The sequence below is a fragment of the Chlamydotis macqueenii genome, chromosome 8 (assembly GCF_036417535.1).
Source record: "Chlamydotis macqueenii isolate bChlMac1 chromosome 8, bChlMac1.mat, whole genome shotgun sequence".
Taxonomy (NCBI): Eukaryota; Metazoa; Chordata; class Aves; order Otidiformes; family Otididae; genus Chlamydotis; species Chlamydotis macqueenii.
This window is the reverse complement of record NC_141563.1, coordinates 31,726,867-31,748,108: the sequence shown is the minus strand read 5'-3', so window position 1 is coordinate 31,748,108 and position 21,242 is coordinate 31,726,867. Positions and strand designations below refer to the sequence as shown.

Sequence of the window (21,242 nt, the reverse complement as noted above, 5' to 3'; positions counted from 1 at the left end):
ATGCCAGCAAATGGTATAGAGTTCTCTTGTGCGTAGTTCTTGGAACTGTGAACTTTAATCTTGGCGTTTAATTCCATTTCCAGCCAATCTGTCATGCCACACGTGGAGAAGAGCAAGCTGTGTGTGGGTTGCTGTACTGGTCTGAACCCCAATCTCACATGCAGTCAGACCAAAGTATCTGTACCGCTGTTGCTTAATGGGTCAAACAATGTCGTGGCTGACCAAAAATAGCATGATTCTGGCACTGATGAGATTTTGTTGTTGTTGCTGTTGTCTTTCTGTGTTTTCATTTGAGTTTCTGTGGGAGATGAAAGAAGTTCATTTTTGTTTTGGCTTAAAGTGTATGGTGGTCTTTTGTCTGAACCTTAAATTAGAGAAAAAAATACTGAGGAAGATAATATTTGTGGTGGAGGAAGGATTTAAAAAAAAAAAAAAAAGAGCAGCAGTTAACCCATGTTAGAGATGGTGAGAGCTTCTTGCCATAGGTCACCAGCTGAAGCTCCATTTCCTTTGTTAGTATTTAATGGCTTTTCTCATTGCATTAAATAGACTCCTTCCTTGCAGACTCCTTCCTTCCCTGAATCCACACAGGCAATAACATTTCAGAGTAGTGCATTTTATTTTGTTTTAAAGACATGAAATGTGTCTACAGTTGGTATAAGTTACTTCCTTGGTGACTTTCTGTGACAAAGCAGAGTGGACCACGGCAGCTATCCAATAATTCTAGGTGTTGGGGTACTTGCAGTTACACAGTTTGGGTAACAAGTCCTTTGCATTGTGTTGCTCTGATAATTGGACACCTTTTGCTAGCGCTGAAGTTGACCTTGCGGAAAAACAGGGAGCTAAAGTGCAGCAATCTGTAGTGGTGTGCGTAATAGATCCCATCACAAATAAGGGAATGAATTTGTGGTTTAATGATTTTATGCTAGTAATATGTTTGATGAAAATGCTTATTGACTTTGCTGTTCCATCTCTGCCAGACACTGGAAACAATGCTGGCTGCAGTGAAGAAAGGCAAAAAAATCAATGAGGAAGAAGTGCCACCTCCTGTTGCAACAGGAAAGAGTTCTCACTTACCTCAGGCCACAGGAGTGGAGCTAGAGAATTCGGGAGATTTGGTCAGTGTCCTGCCAGAGAATAAAGCTGAGTCTGCTGCAGATGATGAGCAGAAGACCTCTCATGAGCCAGTGCAGCATCTGGAATCAGAGTCTCTACAGGGTCATGCTGCTTCTGGTCCTACCATGGGAACAGGTACCATGATCTGAGAGGACAGGCACTTGCAGCACTGTTTTAATGCTGCCTCTTTCTTGATATTTGTATTATGTAGCAAAGCACTGCCTATGCCTATTCAACTTCCCTGCTGAATGTTTCAGATAGAGTCGTAAGTGGGATGCTGAATTTCTGGCAGTGAAATCAGTTATTGTTCTAGAGCTCTTACATGCACTGTATCAGTGTCTTTCACTGAACTTTTCCTGTGCCTCAGTTTCTCCTTCAGTATTGTGACGTGGAATTCCAAGCTTTGAAGAGTTTAATTTTTTTTTTTTTTTTTTTTCTTTCTTCTCTAATTTGGGAAAAGTGGGATTGTTATGTCTGGTAGGAGGAAAATGGACTTTCATAAGATGGCTGTGTGATTCAAAGCAGGAGAGGACTAATGCAGGTTTGAATAGATGGACATAGGATATATGTCTTGCACGCTCTGTGTACGTCTCAGCATTGTTTCATTCTCACAGATCTCCAGAACAACAGCACACGAGCAATACTACTTATGAGGCAGAAGGAGTATAAATTAGCAGCTCTAAAAGCCAAGCAGCAAGGGGACCTGGAGAAAGCAAAGGAATACATGAAGGCAGGCAAGGTATGCACACAAGAAATCCTGAATGCTAAACATACCCTGTGCTGTACCCACATGCACTGAGTGTCAAATAGTCATTGTGGCACCTAGCAAGTCTTGGACATAATAGAATAAATCTTCTGTTTTGTTTTTTATGGACTAGAAATTTAATGTGGTCTTGGAAGCTTTGGATAGTGGGCAGCCGATAGACCTCCAGAATATGCCTCCATCTCCTCAGGGTAAGGCTCATGTTACAAAAGCTCTTTTAAAAGTCTCTCTATGCTGTAGCAGAATGATTCTGAATTTCGTTGCAAAGCTGTAAGAATTGAAGATCGCTTAGGTCTGAGACTTACTGCATATTCAAATTCTAATCAAGACCAGAAAAGAAAAGGTGTCGTTATTTATATTGAAGTTACTCACTGTGAATTACAAGTTCAAGTTGGTAGTGATGTCTAATATTCCTGGTTTTGTAACTTCAGATAATAGCAGCCAGTATGTGAAGTGGAAGGAAAAGAAGGATAATGGCACATTCTTAAAGTTTACTGTAACATTTGATGATGTTCTGTGTCTCAACTGAAGTTCATAATGTTCATATTAAGAGATTAACAAACAGATTGCAGTGCTGTAAAGTCTAAATCTTAAAGCAAATTCCCTGTTTTAAGGATACTTTGATCCTTGTAAGAGAGGGGTTTTTGAAAATAAATCTAGTATCATCATCAACAATTAATATTTGGTTAGTATTTTTAAACAACTTTAGTAGGTTTTTTTTTATTCTAAGAAACTAAATGACAGATTATTTCATTTCAATAAATCATTAGTTTTATGAGTCTTTAAGTTATAAGCTGATCACCAAATGGCATTAGAGAGAAACTTCACCCATGGTATAATCTTGCTTTTAAAAGTGCAAGATTTTTGCAACAGATATTTTTGTAGTTTCCTGAAATAACCAGTGTTACACAATGCCGTAAACTTGGGTGTCTGAATAGATAGTATTATTTATTTCCGGTTTTCAACACATCCTGTGTTACTAGGATATTTTAGTCAATTAGCAATCTTGTTCACTCTTTCCATCTGCTGAGATACCAAGTTATATTTTGGGGAGAGAATTCTTAGAATACTTGAACTGGTTTTACTTTTTTTTTTTTTTCCCTTCAAGCAGCACTAACCTAAATTAAATCACCAGTTGAGATTTTCTATTATAAAGTATTTTCTCTCAATAATGGGGACCTTAGACTTAGCTAGCCACACAGATACTGTTCTGAAGTCAAAAAGCTTTCAGGCAGATGATGTGATCAAATTAATGGTTTTCTGAGTAACAAGGGTTGACTTGCTATCTCTGGAACACACTGTGAAACTTCCTTACTTTGCAGATCTTGAAAGCCTGGCAAACATACAAGATGCATCCAAGCAAAAGGTACCCGCTCCAGTGGGAAGTTCCCAGGATCACGCAACAACTGAACCTCACTCCCAAGAAGCTTCAGGTAGGACTTCTGGATTTCTCTAGCAAGCCATAAGAAGAGCACAGCTGGAAGGCGCTAAGGTCTGCCCCGTCCCACTGAACTGCAGCAGGACTGAGTAAACCTACCTAATGTTCCTGAATATTGTTTGCTGCTGATCCCATCTGTACTTTTGTTCTGGATCAGTAATGGATGTAGAAGTTAATAAACTTTCTTTAGAATAATTGTATTCATAATAAGACTTACAATGATGTCAATTATGTTTTTGTCTCTGCAGAAGGTAAGGAAGGGGAGGAAAAAAGTAGCTCGTATGTTTTGAAATCTGAATCATATGGCGTTTCATTGTCTGTCGTCTTTCAAGCTTCCCTGCAGCAGCCAAAAACAGTGCTGGAAGCGCTGCAGCAAAGGCTGGAGAAGTACAAGTCGGCAGCAGCGCAGGCTAAAGCAAGTGGGGATGATCGGAAAGGCAGAATGCACGAGAGGATAGCCAAGGTAAAACGAAAGTGTAGTAAGCTACTTGCATCCAGCAAAGCCATTTGAATTAGTTCTCTTGCTGAAGACTTTTGCAAGGCTGAAATAATTTGTGTGTTGTCCTTGTGTTTGAAAAGAGCTCCAGTAGGGAAGCTGTAAAGCATTTGGAGGAAGGAAGAAATAGAGACAATGCACATATTATTGCAAAACACTGTGTATTCTGCAGTATTTATGCTGGCTAAATACAGATGATTGCTAATTTGTAGTCAACTCCGTTTTATGTCTTACTGAGTGCCTTTGATTACAGCAATACCAAGATGCCATAAGAGCCCATAAAGCAGGAAGAAAAGTGAATTTTTCTGAGCTACCTGTTCCTCCTGGTAAGTGTGAATATAAAATGTCCTAATACCAACTTTTGTATATTTACTGGGCTCTGAAGGAGGTGTCCGGGTATTGCCTCCTCATCTTGTGGAACAGCTCCTCTTTTTTCTTAGTGAGTAGGCTGGCCTTGCTGTTTGATGGTATTGTGAAACTGCTTATTAATATGCTCCTAAATTTTCCCACTGGTGAATACTCCTGACTACTGACTGCCTGTTTGATGACATCGGTTGGATGGGGCTCTGAGCAACCTGATCTTGTTGGAGATGTCCCTGTTCCTTGTAGGGAGGTTGGAGTAGATGACCCTTAAAGGTTCCTTCCAACCCAAACCATTCTGTTATTCTATTATTACTCTATTATCAGAACTTGAAACTGATCCTGTTTGGATAAACAACTTAACCATGGGCAGGTGCTGGAAATGTTACTGGTGCGTGCTCTGTGCCATCCCTCATAGAGGAAAGAGTAAACTTGGGACATGTTGGCTTCTTAGTTTACTGGAAGGAGATTTTGAAACTGAAAACATTTACAAAGTTTCCCATTCTGTTTATTCCCAGCAGGAGCCTCAGAACTCTGTATTTAATTAAACATCTTCTTGCAACACCTGACAAGTCAGATCAGTATTGCAGCTCTGCTCTCATGGCTAGTAAAAGTAGTCTACAGAGACAAAGTGAATCATGTCCATGGTCACACTAAGACAGTGACAGAGGCAGAAACTGAACCTGCTTCTTGAGACACTCTGTGTCCTTTTTATCTGCTTCAGAACGTATAGTATAGTGGCTGAAAAAGTTTGGGCAAAGTAATCTATGAATGCTCCACCTCTGGTTTTCATTATACTTTTTCTACCCTAGGAAGCATCGTTCCTTTTATCTTGTGCCTGATATGTTCTTTTGAAAATATACAATTAGCACTGCAAAGTGGTGCCTAGATTTTTTTAAGTTAGAAAAGGGGCGGGGACCTTGTGGCTTTTTTGTCACTATCAAATGTGGCAATGGCAAGCACTGTATTAGTAGTAAAGTAGGCAGTGCTAGCTCTGTCAGGTCATGTACTTTTGATTTGCTTTGAAGGTTCCTTGCTTTGAAGCTGTCCCTGAAAAGCCGTTTAGCATCCCTTGTTCTAGAACGTGATCAATTTCTTGGTAAATATCAGTTTCTGTAAGAGTGGTGTACTCCGTATTTGCATCTCTCAAAATATGGGTAACTCGTCAGTTATCCTCTCACGTTAGCTGCATGTTTTTCAGCCTTCATTTAGAGGCCATATGATTTGCATTGAAGACAACCATCAGGCAGTCACTGAAACTAGCAATGACATTAAAATGGATTGGCAGTGCATTTCATTGCACCTGGATGATGATAAGTACCAGCCTTGACGTCCTTGGAGACAGAAATGCTGCTGCGTAATGGATCAAACGTCACATGCGGGCAGCAGCATAGGATTCTATGTTCTGCCTGCCTGTGTGCCTCGAACTTGTTCTGTCCCTGTAACAGCCATCTCTAGGTTTAGAAGCAGTTTAGTCGTCATTTCTTGGTGCTTCTAATGAGATTGGCAGCAAAAATACCTGCTACTTACTAGTGAGATAAATCTTATTAACAGACATTTTATAACAGTGGGTCTGGGTCTCTGTTGTTTGATGCTGATACTGGACTGATAGTGGGAAAGTGAGAGTTTCTATTCCATCATCAAGCCTTCCCCTCATTCTTAAAAGGATAATAAAATAATGAAAAGTGTTGTTCTTCATATACTTCACATTTAACTACTGTGATTCTGCCTTACTTTGCAACCTCTGCATTGCAGTGGATTTTCAGCAGAGGCTCAGTGTGTTACCCAGATGCCAGTGATGTACTGTTCATTATTCCCTGGGTAGCACTGATTTTGTGTTGGACTCTGAACCAACTAAGGTGAGGCAGCAGTAAGAGGTGAAAAAAAGAGCCAGCAACTTTTTGTACAATCCGCTGTCCTGTTATGCAAAGGAGAGAGACTAATTTTTTTTCTGGTTCTGAGGCCATCTCTGTTACCAAAGTCTTGAGGTTGTGGCTGGCTGCTCAACTTAGAAAACTGCTCTGTTATTGCATCGTTTTAGCATCATCCCTTTAAGCCTGGATATCTGTGAGAGATCTGATCTTAAGCCCATCACTCAGACTTTATCTAGCAAGGTGTTGTGGCCTTGGCCCCAGTCTAGTTACACTGAATTCTGAAATATATTGGATAGTAGGTGCGGGTATATCAGTAGCTTTATAGAAAAGAAGAAATATGGAAGACAGAACATGCAGCTCTTTACTTTTGTATTCCTTTCCTCCTCAGGATTTCCTCCTCTTCCTGGTGTTGCAGCAACAGATGGTGACAGCACGATAGCTGCTGTTCTGGAAAGTGCCAGCAAGCTGGCAAACATGGAGGAGAATGATGAAGAGGAGGAGGTTAGTATTTCCTAGTAAGATGTGTAAAAGTTAAAATGTTGTCTCTTGTGGTGTGGAGAAATGAGGGCATTGAATTTCCAGTCAAGCAAGGGTGCTGAGATGAAACACGTTTTCCAGAAGTTTGAAGAGTAAAGGATCTCAGTAGTAATTTCAGTTTGCATTGCAGTGTAGGAGAGAGACAGACAGAGGTGAGATGTTATTACAGTCCGTACCTACAGAGTCTGAGTCTCGTAGTTGTCTTGTATGTGAATTTTATTTTCAAAGCAAATACTTCAGATCCTGGCCACCTCTTTACATTGTTCTAAAGTACGTAAACCTGTACATTCATCTTGCATCTCAGCAGTGCCTATGTTTTGTGTTTTCCCAGGACCTTCAACAGTTGCTGCTTTTTGTCATGCAACACCAGCCTTTAGACTTTGGTTTGATTTCTTTATCTCTCTGGATTTGGTTGCTGATTGCGCTTTCAACTGCGGTAGCTTTTAATGGAAGGAGTTCCTGGATCATGGTTTTTCTGCATTCGTCTGCTTTCTTTTTTTTTTTTTTTTTTTTTTTTTTTTTTTAATTACTGCCTTGCTGAACATTCCTTTTGTCCCTTCTGTAGCGGAGGTTTGATGCTTGCATAGGTCAACTACCTACTGGCGTGGCGTAACTTGTAAACCCCCAGAAGTTAAGATTTGTTGTCTGGAATGTTATGCTCCCCTCAAAAGCGATACCAGAAGGCTGATATAGTGATAATCATGGTTCTTGATGCTTGAGATACTGCCCTCAGCATCTGGAATAGATTTTATGCATTTAATATGAAATTCTTTTTGTTATACTAGAGTGAACCTCTGACACTGGCTCCAGTAGCCAAGAAGCCTGCTCAGCTGCCTGGAAAGCCGACTCAAGTTGTTAAGCCAATTACAGTGCCGTCTGCTGTGGCTGGGGAGGAGAGCTCTCCCGAGCATGGGAAACGGGCTGCATCGCCCTCCGCTCTGGACAAGGCAGAGTCAATGGATCATCTTCCTCCAGCTGGTAAGGTGAAGGGATCATAATTCCCAGAGATCTGTGTGCTAGTCATTTGCACTAGTTTTGTTTAATACCTTGGTAAAGTCTTTTCATTAGATTTTCGATACGAGCCTGTGAATGTGTGGCGCAGATTTCCTCTGACAGGAGTCTCAATATATGTGTCTACTGGTGGACAGACCCAGACCAGCCGTGCAACTTTATTTCACAGAGGCAGCACGTGTAATTATAAGGGCGATTGGGTTTTTAATTAATTTTGGTGTAACGAGTGTATCGATTCATAATGTTTAACTCTGCTTGCAGCTGAACTCTACATATACTCCCGTTAAAGTGGATGGCTTGCCAGTGTGAATTATTTGTTGATATAATGCAACTTCCTACATCAAACAGTGGTTTCTGCCCAGTGCTTCATCCCAGGGCCAGGATCTCAAACTGACATATAGGCAGCAGTTCATCAATCCCTAGTCCTCCTGTTGCTAAGGCCACTAAACAGTTGTCTGGACAAGATTAACTGGACAGATAGCAAGGGGCAGCCACCATCTCACAGTATGATTTGGGCAGACACCAGCAGTGTTCAGGCTCGCACTGATTCTGTTGTCATGCCTTGACTGTAATCCCACCCTCCTCCTTCCGCTCTGCCCTGGGTGGTTCCCTCGGGACAAAGCATGGTTGGCTGATGTGAGTTCTTTTGCAGAGTGCAAAGGCATTTCACAGTGCCACTGCGGTTAGCTCACAACTCTTCTCTCTAGAAAATTCCATTACTTGTTTTATAAAGACCACTAAAACATAGTACTTGTCCATTTTGGCTTTGAAAAATCTATGGATCCTCAGGAAATTGTTTGTTTTTTTAAAAAAAATTTTAGCTGATATATAATCTCTTAAGTGAATTGCCCTAGAGTTGTAATGGGAAGGAACTAGTAATACCTGGTCTCTGATGTTACAGTAATCTCTTCTGGCTATTTTGAGTTTTTTAAAATAAGACCAATAGGTGCAACAAGAACCTGGGTAGCTTCTTGATTTTTCACAACAAAATGTCAGTACTTCACTATTGTAAAGCTGTATTTCACTAGCCAAAGAACATTCTGTGATCCAAATGCAACCTTCATCCCCCCAGAGTTACGAAGTGCAGCTTACAGCTGCCCATAGCTGATAAATAATCTGTATAAAACTGTCTTTTTTTTTTCTTGTTGGAGTGCACAGGGCTTAGGGAGGTGTGGGACTGGAGTGGAGCAGTTGCACTTAAGGCAAGGAAGGTCAAGGAGCCACAGTCAGTTGGATTAATGGCTTTGCTCAGTCCATTCTCCACAGATTTTCTTAGAAAATACCTGTGTTCTGTACCTCAGCCTCACAGAGCACGTTGTGGGTTTTGTCTCGGTGGAATCTGGGCTAGCTACCTTGTCTAATTAGTTTGGTTTTGGCTGATTGGGCAAATTGCTTACAGCAGCAGGACAGCAGGCTCTTTTGCAACAATGGGAATAAGTTGATCGTCATCTGACAGCAGTGGACGTGGTATGAGAGTCATTGGTATATTTATTTGCTGAGAGAGGCAGCTCTTGCAAGTGCTGTTTAGCTTGTGTAATCAGGAGTAGAGTGCTGTGGTGAATACAGTATGAGTATCTTTGGAAACGGCTGTCGTCAGCTCACATGGTACCATTTTGTAAATGAGGTATAAGAAGGGACAAGATGCACTGACCTGTTACAACGTAAAGCAATCTTTTATGATTTGTGTGGTTGTCCTTACTGTTTTCGGAAGGAAAGAGGAGACCCAAGAATTAATAAGAAACTAAATGGCAAGGAATTACAGATAAGCAGAGATGGATATATCTCAGTGTGCCTGCACACATTGGGTCATCTGGTTTTTTTTCCTGACAGATCAGGGGAGAGGAAAGAAATAAGTACTGGAGATGCTCATAATATTAGCTGTCTTTTAGAAGTTAGTATGTCAAGCTGAATGTTTTGAATTCAGCTTCTGCTTTGAACTGATCAGCTCTACTGGAATCGTGTTTGCTGCCTGCAAGTAAGGGGCTATAATTACTACTGTGACACTTGTGACCTCCTGTGAGGGTTTTTGATGAAGGATGTCACGATAGAAGGAAGTTTGTTTCTTCTTCTGATACTTGAAATTGAAACCAGCCAAGAAACAATTAAGTGCAGTAAGGAAATGACCTTATTTGATATCTGTACTTTTACTGACCTTTTTTTTTTCTGGCTATAAACTGGACACGATGCCTCTGTTTCAGGGGCATGGCAATGTCAGATGAGGGAGGGTTTTTACACAACTGTTTTTCAGCCAGGGAACAGCTGGAATTTCTGGAGAACAGAAAGAAGCAATACATGAAGGCAGCCGTCAAAGCAAAGAAGGAAAATAACCTTGAACAGGCTAAGATGTATCTCAGAACAGCTAAGGGCTTTGACCTAAAGATCGAGCAAGCAAAATGTGGCAAACCTGTTGATATTTCCAAGGTTAGTAGGACTGTTACTGTTCTGCTTTATTTTGTATTCTTGGACATTTAAGTGCTTATTTCAAACAGTCAATGATTTAATAACTATTTCTTGACACAAATTTTAACTTAGTTTGCTGAAGTGGCAAATGTGGATACTGAGCCCTGAAATTCCCCTATATTTTTGGTTTTGTTTCGTTTTATTTCTTCTGCTCTCCTCAAATATGCCAGATTTTGAGAAAATTCAGTTTCCATGAACCATTTGCTCCCTGATATGCAATGGCACACCTAAACCACACAGCTTGGAAGTGTTCTGTGGGGTTAGGGTGTGAGAACATCTTAGCTGTGTCCTAACTCCATTTTGCGATCAGGATCAGGTGCACGTGATGCAGTGGTGCCCTGGTTTCTCTTGGTATTTGGGTAGATGGGGAAACCAATTGGCAGTGTAATAGCTCTCCTGACCTGAAAAAATCAGAGAACTAGGCCTGTGAGACATTTTGCGGGGTTTTATGACTTAAGCAGTCGTCAGGCAGTGTTGTAAGTAGTGGTTGGGTTGAAGTTACCTTGAGAAAAAAAAAAAACAACTCCTCACCCTTCACTGACCTTCCCATATATTCTGAATGCTTTTTGTCTACTTCATTTTTTTCCTGTAAGGGCTCTGAAATGTGTTCTTGTGTTGCAGCTGCCATCACCTCCTACCGATGATGAGGGTGATTTTATCTTCATACACCATGAAGATGTCAGACTGTCTCAGAAAGCAGATGAAGTATATGCACAACTCATAAAATTGCTGAAGGACCAACATGAGGTGACTGTTTTATCTTTTTTAGAAATGTTTCGCAGGTTGTTTTTTTTTTACATTTATCTGGGTTTTATTAATATTATAATCCCATCATTGTTTCTGTGGAGTCTGTTGTTTTTCTTTTGAAGTACTTTTGATTGTTTGTGTCCTGAAGTGGAAAATTTTCAGAGTTGGATTCTCTATTAGTTGAAGTCAGAGGGTGTTCTTGGAGGTTTGGAACTATCAAATTACCACTATTAAGTATGAGCACTCAAGTTTTAAAATAGTACTCAAGTGATTTAAGACTAGCCCTGGGGTGAACCTGGTATCTAGAAATTAAGTGATTAAAAAGTAACAGGGCAGAATAGCGCAAACAAATCCTGTGCTCAGCTTTGGTCTTAAAGGACTGGGAGGGTGGGTGTTTTGGGGTGACTTGGGAAAACTCTTGGCTTTTCTGAATTAGGTTGTCGTCAACCTCAAAACTCTCTACCAGTCATGAATCTGTGTGTAGGGACCACTGAGTGCATCTGTATTTGTTTGCTTTTGTTTCTGTTGACAGAGGTGTTTGCAGTATTCCAAGCAATTCATGCATCTGGGAAATGTAGCAGAAACGACTCGGTAAGACTCGCTGCCCACTGTTAAGCATCCCACAGTGTGGTCATTTCAGGCTTGAGTCTGTCTGACCCCCCTAAAGATGATGGGGGTTCAGGTTGGTAAACTTCTCATTATGTAAAAAGATCAGTAGTTGTGGGGCTTGCATCTCTGAGATGCTCTCAGACCTCTGCTCTGAGCCTTGCTCTGTGGCTTGTATCTGACAGAATCCTCTGGTTGATGTTCTAGTGTGTGTGTAGCTTTTCTGTTGTTTGTTTGCAATTTCTATAGGTTTGAGAAACTGGCACAAGGTTGTAAAAAGGACATGGACATCCTACAGCTTGCGCGAGCACAGGGAATGGATCCGCCAAGCCATCACTTTGAGGAAAGAACCTTTAAAATGATAAGGTGTGGAAAAACAAAGGGATTTCTCAGGCAGGCTGGAATTAGGGGGTTTTTGTTTCTAGCTCTTGTTTGGGGAATTATGGGCTTCAGCAAACTCTGGTGGCACCTAGGGTTAGGCTCAGCATTCCTGAAAGGACACTCAACACCTTAAGTCCAAAGAAGTTGTTCTCTTCTGGGTTCTTTCCTTTTCAAAATATTTCCAGCTTTGTCTTTTATATTCTGCTACTTCAGCCACTCTTCCTTCCTCTGTATTTCTCCCTCAATCCTGTTACCTTTGGGCTTTGTTCATGGCATTTTCACTATACCTCAGAGATGTTTTTATCTCTCTTTGCACTCTTTCCTCACTCTTTTGTAATTCATTGAGATGATTTATGTAGGAGTGCACTACTGGAAAATGTCTGACAAATACCAGTGGCATCTTGGTCTGACAGTGGATCAGGTGATGGTGGCCTACTGGGATGAATATGCTTTTTTTGTCTCTGTTTTTTCACAGGATATTTTCCGAGCTCAACAGCACAGAAATGCACCTTTTTATTGTCAGGGGGATAAACCTACCAGCTCCACCAGGTACGTACTCGAAAGGGCATGTGGGCTTTTTCTTCTGAGTAGGTAAGGACAGTAGTGGGGAATCAGATTTTTCTACCTTGGACATCACTTCAGGAGTCAAGACTTTTGTAGCTAGCACTCATTAAAACAAAATAACCATGTTTCAGGCTCAAGCCCTCAAAAAAAAGCCTTTAAACAGTATTTAAAACAAACAAACAAACCCTCCAGAAGAATAAAGAAAATCTGTGTTCCATCTGGACAGAGGGAAGAACTTTGAATTGTCCTGGGTTTACTCATAACTGGGTTGTAGTTTGTTTCACGTTTATCTCCGATTTTGTTATGAGTGCCTGGTTTAACTCTGCACCACCTTAATGTGTATTGCCCCTTCAGCAGACAGGAGTTACTCCTGCCAGTGTTAGGACTGTCTCAGGACTAGCAGCAGCATTAAGAAAAGTAGATTTTTTTCCATTGGATGCCAGCTTTCTAAGGGTTTTGGTTTGATGGATGGGTGTTTCAGTTGTCAAGAGACAGGTCATGAGTCCTACTGCAAATCAGTTAGGTGCTCTTGAAAATCCGGCTCAATGTTACAGGTGCAATGAAAATATCGATACTAGCTGTTTGTTGTCTCATTCAGGTGTATCACCAAATGATTTGGATGCGTTTGTGAAGTTTGAATTTCAGTACCCGAGCGCGGTGAGTGTGTCCTGGCTTTTCTGTTCTGCATTCTGTGACCCTTGCCACTGTATTAGCTTGTGAGGGCTTCAAGGAGGAAGTGTAGGTTTTTTTCTAGAAAGAGAAAACACTCCTAGGCATACTGCCTGAATTTCTTTTTAAATCAGAAACTTTTTCTGAGAAACAGAACTACTGAATCTGTTGCCTGCAGGTGAGCTTTGCTGCACCTTTCTCATGATGTTCTCCACACCTTACACTTAGCGGTGTGGTGTTCGCTTCAGGCTTGCATGTTCTCTGACTGCCTGAGCACCAGCTCACTGCTACACAGCATTCACAGTGCTAAACCGTGCCCACCTTTTCACCCTGAAGACACTCATTAGGGTGTTGCCAGTGCTTGCAAAACTTGTAGAAGTTTGTTTATTTCAGGGGTGCAAACGCACTGGTAACACCAACCAAACACAATGGGAGAGGGGCCACCTTAGATGTGATCTCCCTCTAAGTCCCATTCCTTTAAGAAAATGAGCTTTTAAAGGTGTTGCTTTTGGACATCTCTTATAATTATAGAAATGGATTGAAAAGGTTTGATGTCTTTGTCGTCAAATGAATGCACACGACTCCTGGTGATTTAATTAGCAAATATATTTGTGCATATCTGGAGAAGGACTTAAGCCACACACGTTTCTTGACCTTACTAGTTAATACTGATGTGTATGTGCATGTATATATGTGCACATATATGTGTATGTATATAAAAAATACGTATACATATATATTGCTTCTTTCCTTGAAACTCCCCAGTGTCATTCTGTTCCCCTCACCTTTAAAAGCAGCTTCTGCTCTGAGAAATACTGCAACCATTGAGCTAGGAGGGCTTCTGAGGAGGCTGCGTAGTCTTACTGTCAGTAGAAATGCTGGGGCTTCTGCTGCTTTCTCTGTAGGGCAAAAACAATATTTGCACTTACAGGACTAATACTTAGAGCTGTGAGAGTGCAGAGCCTAGGTTTTTACCTCCTAGTAAGTTTTGCAGCAATTCCACTAAAATAAATTCATTTACATGTGGGAAATTGGTGATAGTCAGATCAGGTTTGTGTTCAGATTGGAGTTACATGAGGTCCTGAGGGAGGAGTCCCTCCCACTGGGGTGGCTGAAAACAGACTTGGTCTGTATGAGTAGTTTTCTGGGAAATAAGTAAAAATCAGCATAGTTGTTTTTAATCTATTTTTCTTTGCTTTTAAATAAAGCCATACCTCTGCTGCTTAGCCAAGAATCAAATACACCACCTTTCTCCTCCAGAGCTGAAATGAGTTTTGCAAAGTAGCTGCAGTAATTGGGTCACGTTGTCCTTGTTCAGTCCCGGGAGATTTAGTTTGTACTCTGCTTTAGGTTAAAAGTTAATTCATTTTGGTGGCAGATTGATTGTCAGGCAAAATAATAGTAGGGCAATTCCCTGAATGATTTGTGATGAATTCCTTGTGTAGCTTATTATTCCAGCTAATGCAGAAGGAACAGAATTAATGTGTCATGGAACGTGCGCAGTTTGTCCTGTAGTTTGACAGCTGCAGTCAGTAACTTTACGATGATTGGATTGAATTGAGTGTGACCATGTAGCTTATCTGTGGCTCTTACAGTTAATGTAATGTTTTGGCTTATTCTTTATATAGTATTATACTTGTTACTGTAATGAAATCCAAATATTTTAGTCTGGAACGTACCGTGACTCTTATCTTTCAGATAACCCCCTAAACCTCGTGTTTCTCGTATAGATATAAAAAAGAGCTGGTAATAAAAATGGTTACTACTCTGTATTTTGAAACAGTATCTGATGGTTTTGTGTAACATGTGTCTCTCTTAATAGGAGCAACCTCAAAAGAGTAAAACACCTGTAATTAACAATAACAATTCTCCAGGTTAGTACTTTTTCTGGGACATAGGGGAAAAAACATGGCACCTTAGGGATCACTGGAAAGTAGAGACTCGTACTGTGAATCAGGCCACAGGGCTTCCCACCACCTTTTTTTTTTCCTACTTTCTTTTGAAAGGGCTTGTGGAAGGTGAAGCCCAGCTGTGTTGGCAATTTCTTCACCCTCATCCCAACATTGGTGGTGGTTATTGTGTTATGAATTAGTGAAATCATCGAGTTACCAGTCATGCTCCAGCTGTTGCTGTCAACCCTGCTGGGAGATGGGCCAGATAAATACATTATCTTTATTAAATAAGTTAAATTATTAATTTTAGTATCTCCATGGATCAGATCTTTCAGTCAGATTTTGTGTCCTGTGAGATTGCCAGTTCTGTCATGATTTTTGCTAATCAGCTAACATTTCTAAACCTGACAAAGCATCATTGCAGAAATATATATATATATATATTTAAGACAGTGTATCTGAAAACCAAGTAAAATACTTTCTTCTTACCTTTTGAAAAATACCCCTTTTTACTTAGCCATTGAATGCTGGTATTAGACTCCTTCATTTTAGAATTAATCATCTTGCTGCACTGAGTTTGGTTTATTGCTACCTTTTTTTTTTTTTCAGTTCTTACAGTAAGCAGCCATCTAGTATCAAACCAACTTAGAATTCAGTATCCCAATTCTAGTTGTGAATTTATCTCAAAAGAGATACATTTATATATCTATCTCTTTTGAGTTTATATGTATTTTCTGTTAAGAGTAGAAGTCGTGAAGCTCAGATACTGAGAGCTGTGTTCCAAGTCTTCCAACATCTTGATCTGCGCTTGCTGCGCGGTCACTTAGCTGTAATGTTTTGGGTTCTCAGGCTGACAAGCAGAGATGAGTGTTCCTGGGTAGCACAGCAGATGAGTCTTTGAACAATGTTGTGAGACTGTCTGATAAAAAGGTGTCCTGTGGCATAGTTCTCGTCAGGCTCATTAATGAAGCTGCTGTTAAAACAGTATTAACTGCATTATCAAAACACCCCTTTCCAGTCATCCCAGCCTTCCGATGTTTTTTCCTTATTATGTTGTACCTTTTTCTTAGCCACAGATACTCTGTTTAATTGCTGAAAGACCTAGATTCTCCAGTTTTGTCTCCAGTAACCTTTGTCACCTCCTCATGATTTGTTTTTTTCTGCGGTTTGGTTTCTGTCCCTGTAAAGCGAGGATGACAGAGGAACTGTTGCACAGGGACGCAAGCTTGTTAATGACTGAAGTAACCTCCCGAGAAGGAGGTTCATGTGGATGTGAAGGCTCTTTCACAAATGGGCCAAACTGAGATAAACAGAGGTCTGAGTATGTGCGTGTAATGGAGCACGGCACATAGTTTGACTTTAACAGCTTTCTTTTTTCTGTCTCTTAATTGTAGAATATAACCAGTTGTTTAAGTTGAACATCAACCGAAATCACAGAGGTTTCCGGCGAGCAATTCGGTCCAAAGGAATTAAATTTGAAGTATTTCATAAAGGGTAAGTCCCCTGTTTGCCCCCCCTCATTGCTTTTCTGGTAAGAGTTGAAGAGTGTTGTAGCTGAAATTTATGAAGCACAATCTTTAAGCTCTCAATAAAGAGTCTTCTAGTTCTCATGTCTGAGAATTCCTTTCAGACTGTGCCTGAGCTCTGTATCTTCCCCTGCGGGGGTGACAGAAAGGCAGAGTTCAGTGAGGTTATTTGTAACTGGCAGATCCGCTGAGGGTTAGTGCACGAAGAGGAATCGATGAGACTGAGAAGGTAATGATTCAGCTCCAAACTGTTTTGATTTGGTTGTACTCATCAGGACTAGAAGATGTAAATGTTACATGGGGTAACTTTGTAGAATAATGAAGTACAAGTGGCAGCAAAACATGAAGCAGATGACAGGTGATGGCAGCAGCACTGTTATGTTTTTATACTGCTCTTCATTCTGCCGAGCTTACAGATTTACTGAACGCTGCTGGTAAACTGTTAGACGACCTTGACAGGCTCCTCTCGTCTCAGAGATGAGGATGATGAGCTGGATGTTAACAATGGGTAACGTTCAGGGAAATCGTCCTACATCTGGGCTCATTACTGATTTATTCAATGCAGAGTGGCCTGTATTCCCACTCCCTGAGCTGGTTGTGATCCGTGACTTGGATGGGATGTTAGATAACCTGGTTTTGTCTCGGTGGCTCTTTGTGCAGTTGTTTGTTTCCATTACTGGGACATGCAGAAATGATCCATAGGTTCTGCAAGTTGGTTTTCAAGTTGATGTGTTAATTTGCAAGCCAAAGTCCCATTGTTTTTACTCCAGATCTTCTATTTGCATCCCATTTATCAAAAACTGATTTTCTACTCTTTCTCTGTCAATCTTGACTGCTCACTGCTCTGTTCAAGATTTCATCATTAGAGATCCTGCCTCTCTTGCATGGAACTGTTAAGTGTTTATATTGTTTAAAATGTTTTTCCCTATATATTCTGCATACCATTGCGCATATGGGGCATATCCTGTTCTCTTACCAGCTGGAACTGTGCTTGTTTTTAAGGTCTGAGCTCAAGCTTAAGTTCACCCATTGGGAAACACTCTCCAGTGATTCATGAGTTGTATGCCAGCTCCAGATTGTCCTTCAAAGTCTTTTTCAAGATTAGCAAAAAAAAATCTGTGCGAGTTGTCTCTCTTCTGAGATTATTTTTTTGCTCTTAGAACAGGAATCTAACAAGTTAAATATATGCTTGTTTCTGGATTGGGGTGGAGGGGTGGCAGTTCCCCTGGACAAATAGCAACAGGGAAGGAGAAAAAGAAGAAACGCCCACTGATCACCTTCCCACAGCCATCTTCTCAGGAGAAAGGAGAGGATTAAGTGACCCAGGCACATTTCTAAAGACTGTCTGCTCCTGGTCTTTCTTCAAGACTATAAATGAATAATACTTTCCGAAATGCTTGTAGATTATGTAGTTTGGGGGTCTCTGATAGCTCTTTGACCATCTCCCAAGAATTATTTTCTCTCAGTGAGCAAAGGAGACTTGTTTCAGGTCATAGATATTAAACTTCAGTTTAAAAAAACACTTTCGAGTAAAAACCCAGCGATGTATTTTTCCAAAGGAAAAGTCTCTCCTTAAACCTCTCCTAAAAGCTTCTGAAGATAAAAGGAGATTTCCCCAGAGCTGTTTCTGAAGCCATGGCCCAGAGCAAGTTCACATTCTTCATTGCAAACACCCTAGAACTGATCAGGGATGAACCAGTCTTTATTGTTTTTTGGGAAAATGCTTTTAAAAATCCAGCTAGAAGAATTGCTGATTCTCTTTTTAAGTTTGTGAACAAAGTATCCAAAATACTGCAGTACAATTATGTAATTCTTCCTCATTTTAAGGTGCTTGTGAAGTAAAGAAAGCATTCTAGCATGCAGGCTAATAAATTCTGAACTTCTCCGAGTGATTTTTGTGAGTCTACTGTAGGCTCATGGATGGAGAATACAATCTCATCTCTGGAGGGCTTTCTGTCAACAGAGTTCACAGGCGTTGTATTTGGAGGCAGCGCTGTCAGCCCTTGGGTACTCGGAACGTTGTTTGTCTTTACTACAGCAATTTGTGTTGAGGTGGACAAACTGACAAATAAGAGGCAGTCTGAACAACGGAGCTGGAGTCTTTCAAGTCCTTCAGCAACAGGCTTTTGGAAGAGACGTACTTCCTAACAGTGACTTGCTGCGCGTTCCAGTGTGTTCAGAGTGGTGGCCCTGCACTGTGTATCCCATCTGGAAGTGTCTGAGCTCCCTGCTGTGAGCTTGCTGCAGCCTGGGCTCATGGTACCAGACCATTCTTCTCCCAGTCTGTAGAGACTTGGGCACTGTACGAGCCACCTGGCGCTATTTCTGAACACACAGGCCAGAAAGTGAGGTTAAAGTCTGGATGACAGGATTTTCATACTGTGGTTGTTGTGAGCTATTTGGAGAATACACGAATGAAGCACTCATTGAGGTGATGGATGTGAGGAAACAGCCTTACTCCTTCTCCAGTCAAGAGATTTTACACAACCAGGTTCACAGCTGTTCACCTGGAAATGTAGGCACTGACGGCAGCATCAGGTCTGTGCATTAACGTACGGGTTGCTCTCGCCACAGGTGACGGATGAGGAATCAATACAATAATCTTCAGAGTTTTCATTGTGTGTGTCAAGTCTTGCCTGATGGTATTTTAATATCTCTTTAACAGTAACAGGAAGAAGGGTGGATGTTTTGCAGTTGGGTTTTTTGTTTGTTTATTGGTTGGTTTGTTTGCTCATTTTTTTCCTAAATGAATAAAATAGCATAAATAGGAATAAGTAAATAAATAATAGCATAAAAAAGGAAGCTTCTGAATTCTTGGCAGATTTCCTGTCTAAAACATGACAGGCATGGCTGGTTGGCTTCCCTGCCTCCAGAATCTGTAGATTTTAGTTGTTTATCAGACCTTTTGGAGACTGACTCAGGGGAATGCTTGGAGGCAGGCAAAGAAATCCAGTGCTTTGAGTTGAACGCTTCTGTGGAATTGGTGCGTTCTAGTCCTAGCTGTTGCTTTTTGGAGGAGTTGGTCTGGATAAGGATCGCACCTCCTGTCTGTGTTACGGTAGAGATGGATCTCTTGCTGATAAAACTGTTGAAGAGAAGTGACTGCAGCAGAGATGATTGTTTTCCTTGCAGGATAAAAGTGCTCTGTGTTTAATTTCAGCAGACTAGAAATTCTGAAATGATAGTTCTTGGCTGTTAACGCTGCCGGGATGAAGGTGAATCAAAACAATAGCCGAAATGAACTGTTCCTGTTGAAACTGAGTGTTTTGATTTATCAAAATGAAACACAGTGATTCATGTGACTTTTTCCTAATAAGTAATTTGCCAAAGCCAGCGTGTGCCTGTGGAATGTTTGTTTGGATGAGAGATGCAACTTCCTTGGGAAGTTGTTCAGCCTGTTCTGTTAAACAGCCTGTCGCAGAAGATTGCTCTGTCCTGTTGCCCTCTGCAGGGACAAAAGCTGCTGCCGTTCCAAGTGCTAGTTTAGTTGACTTTTTCTTCACTACTGTCCTCATCTTTAATTTGGTTGCAAGAGAATAATTAAAAAATGAGTACTTCTGTGTCTTGTCCTTGTTATCTAGTTGACTAAGGGTTTGCCCCTTGCACCCTGGTTTGTAGGGTTCCAGTAGCATGGCTTGACTGGCCCTCCTGGAAGCAGTGATGACCTCTTAGCTACTTTCTCTTTAATGTTCTGGAAAACCGTACCCACTCAATTGAGGAAGATTTCTTTGAAACAGGTCGTTTTTCAGAAGTGACAAGCACGTGGGGACAGCACACTTGAAACTGGAAAAGCTGGAATCGGAATGTGAAGTTAGAGAGATTATCGAGGTACGTTTTCTGGGTGAGGTGTGTTCTCCTAGTATGTAGAATTTGGACACAAAGGGAAAATGAATATCCACGTTGCAGAAATGTGTCCGTATACACGTGACAGTTTTGGGCCGTTCTTGTGTTTTATCGTCTCTTGAATCTTGTCTTAGCTGTGACCATTCTGGTACTGGAAACTTCTTGGAGACTCTCTTCTGCAAATTTTCTGTATTAAGATAGTTTTTTGGTTTTGTTTTTGGTTTTTTTTTGTCAGGAGCAGAAATTCAGGTGATTCCCCAAAATGTTTGTGTTGGTAGCTAACAGATCAAAGGGTGGAGTGAAGACTGACTGAGGATAGAGAGCTGCCATAAAATCCAGTAGGCAATCACTACGTGGAACCTTAAAAAAAAAATCCCCTGAGCTGCATCACGGACACACACAGGACACCACTGCCCTCAGTGTTGTCCTCTGAGCTGCTGGTGGAGCCCCTTTCGACTCGAGGGGCTTGGTGTGCGGCAGGCAGAGGCAGTGCAGCTGTTGGTACAGCCGCCTGGCGTGGCTTCTGCGGGGAAGCTGCTCTGCTGAATCCAGGGAAGCAGGTGGCTGTGACGCCTCCCATCATTGCAGTCACCTGCAGGTGACCTGTCATCTTTTAGTCATGGGGAAATCAAGTCAGTGGTCGCCTGAGGCCCTGTAGTTTCACATTATCAAAGTCTGTGCACTAACTGCTCTCTTTTTTTTTTTTTTTTTTTTGTGGTTCTTTCAGATTTTTGATGGCAGAAAGCCCACTGGAGGGAAACTGGAAGTAAAAGTGAGACTCAGGGAGCCTCTCAGTGGTCAAGATCTTCAAACAGTTACAGAAAATTGGCTGGTCCTCGAGCATTAATTCTGTCTGAGGTACGAATGCTGCATCTAAAGATGGTCTGGCCGGAACTTGAGAGGGCTACAGATAAACTCTGCTTGAATACTGTCTTTGGTTGACATTGACCTAATTACAA

At 41.2% G+C, this 21,242-nt stretch overlaps 1 protein-coding gene across 1 annotated transcript in view; it reads left to right on the top strand.

Annotated features, from left to right (window-relative positions):
- The window catches only part of CC2D1B (coiled-coil and C2 domain containing 1B), a 35,066-nt gene that overhangs the window by 10,534 nt on the left and 3,290 nt on the right, over positions 1-21,242 (top strand). Inside the window, exons 6-23 of the mRNA XM_010124991.2 lie at positions 981-1,251; positions 1,731-1,855; positions 1,995-2,070; positions 3,202-3,312; positions 3,650-3,780; positions 4,067-4,139; positions 6,436-6,548; positions 7,370-7,562; positions 9,844-10,016; positions 10,677-10,802; positions 11,335-11,393; positions 11,658-11,774; positions 12,265-12,338; positions 12,952-13,010; positions 14,845-14,896; positions 16,309-16,408; positions 20,178-20,268; positions 21,011-21,141. Coding sequence (XP_010123293.2) covers positions 981-1,251; positions 1,731-1,855; positions 1,995-2,070; positions 3,202-3,312; positions 3,650-3,780; positions 4,067-4,139; positions 6,436-6,548; positions 7,370-7,562; positions 9,844-10,016; positions 10,677-10,802; positions 11,335-11,393; positions 11,658-11,774; positions 12,265-12,338; positions 12,952-13,010; positions 14,845-14,896; positions 16,309-16,408; positions 20,178-20,268; positions 21,011-21,130 — 2,064 coding nt within the window. The 3' untranslated portion in view covers positions 21,131-21,141. The remainder of the gene's footprint in view (positions 1-980; positions 1,252-1,730; positions 1,856-1,994; positions 2,071-3,201; positions 3,313-3,649; positions 3,781-4,066; positions 4,140-6,435; positions 6,549-7,369; positions 7,563-9,843; positions 10,017-10,676; positions 10,803-11,334; positions 11,394-11,657; positions 11,775-12,264; positions 12,339-12,951; positions 13,011-14,844; positions 14,897-16,308; positions 16,409-20,177; positions 20,269-21,010; positions 21,142-21,242) is intronic.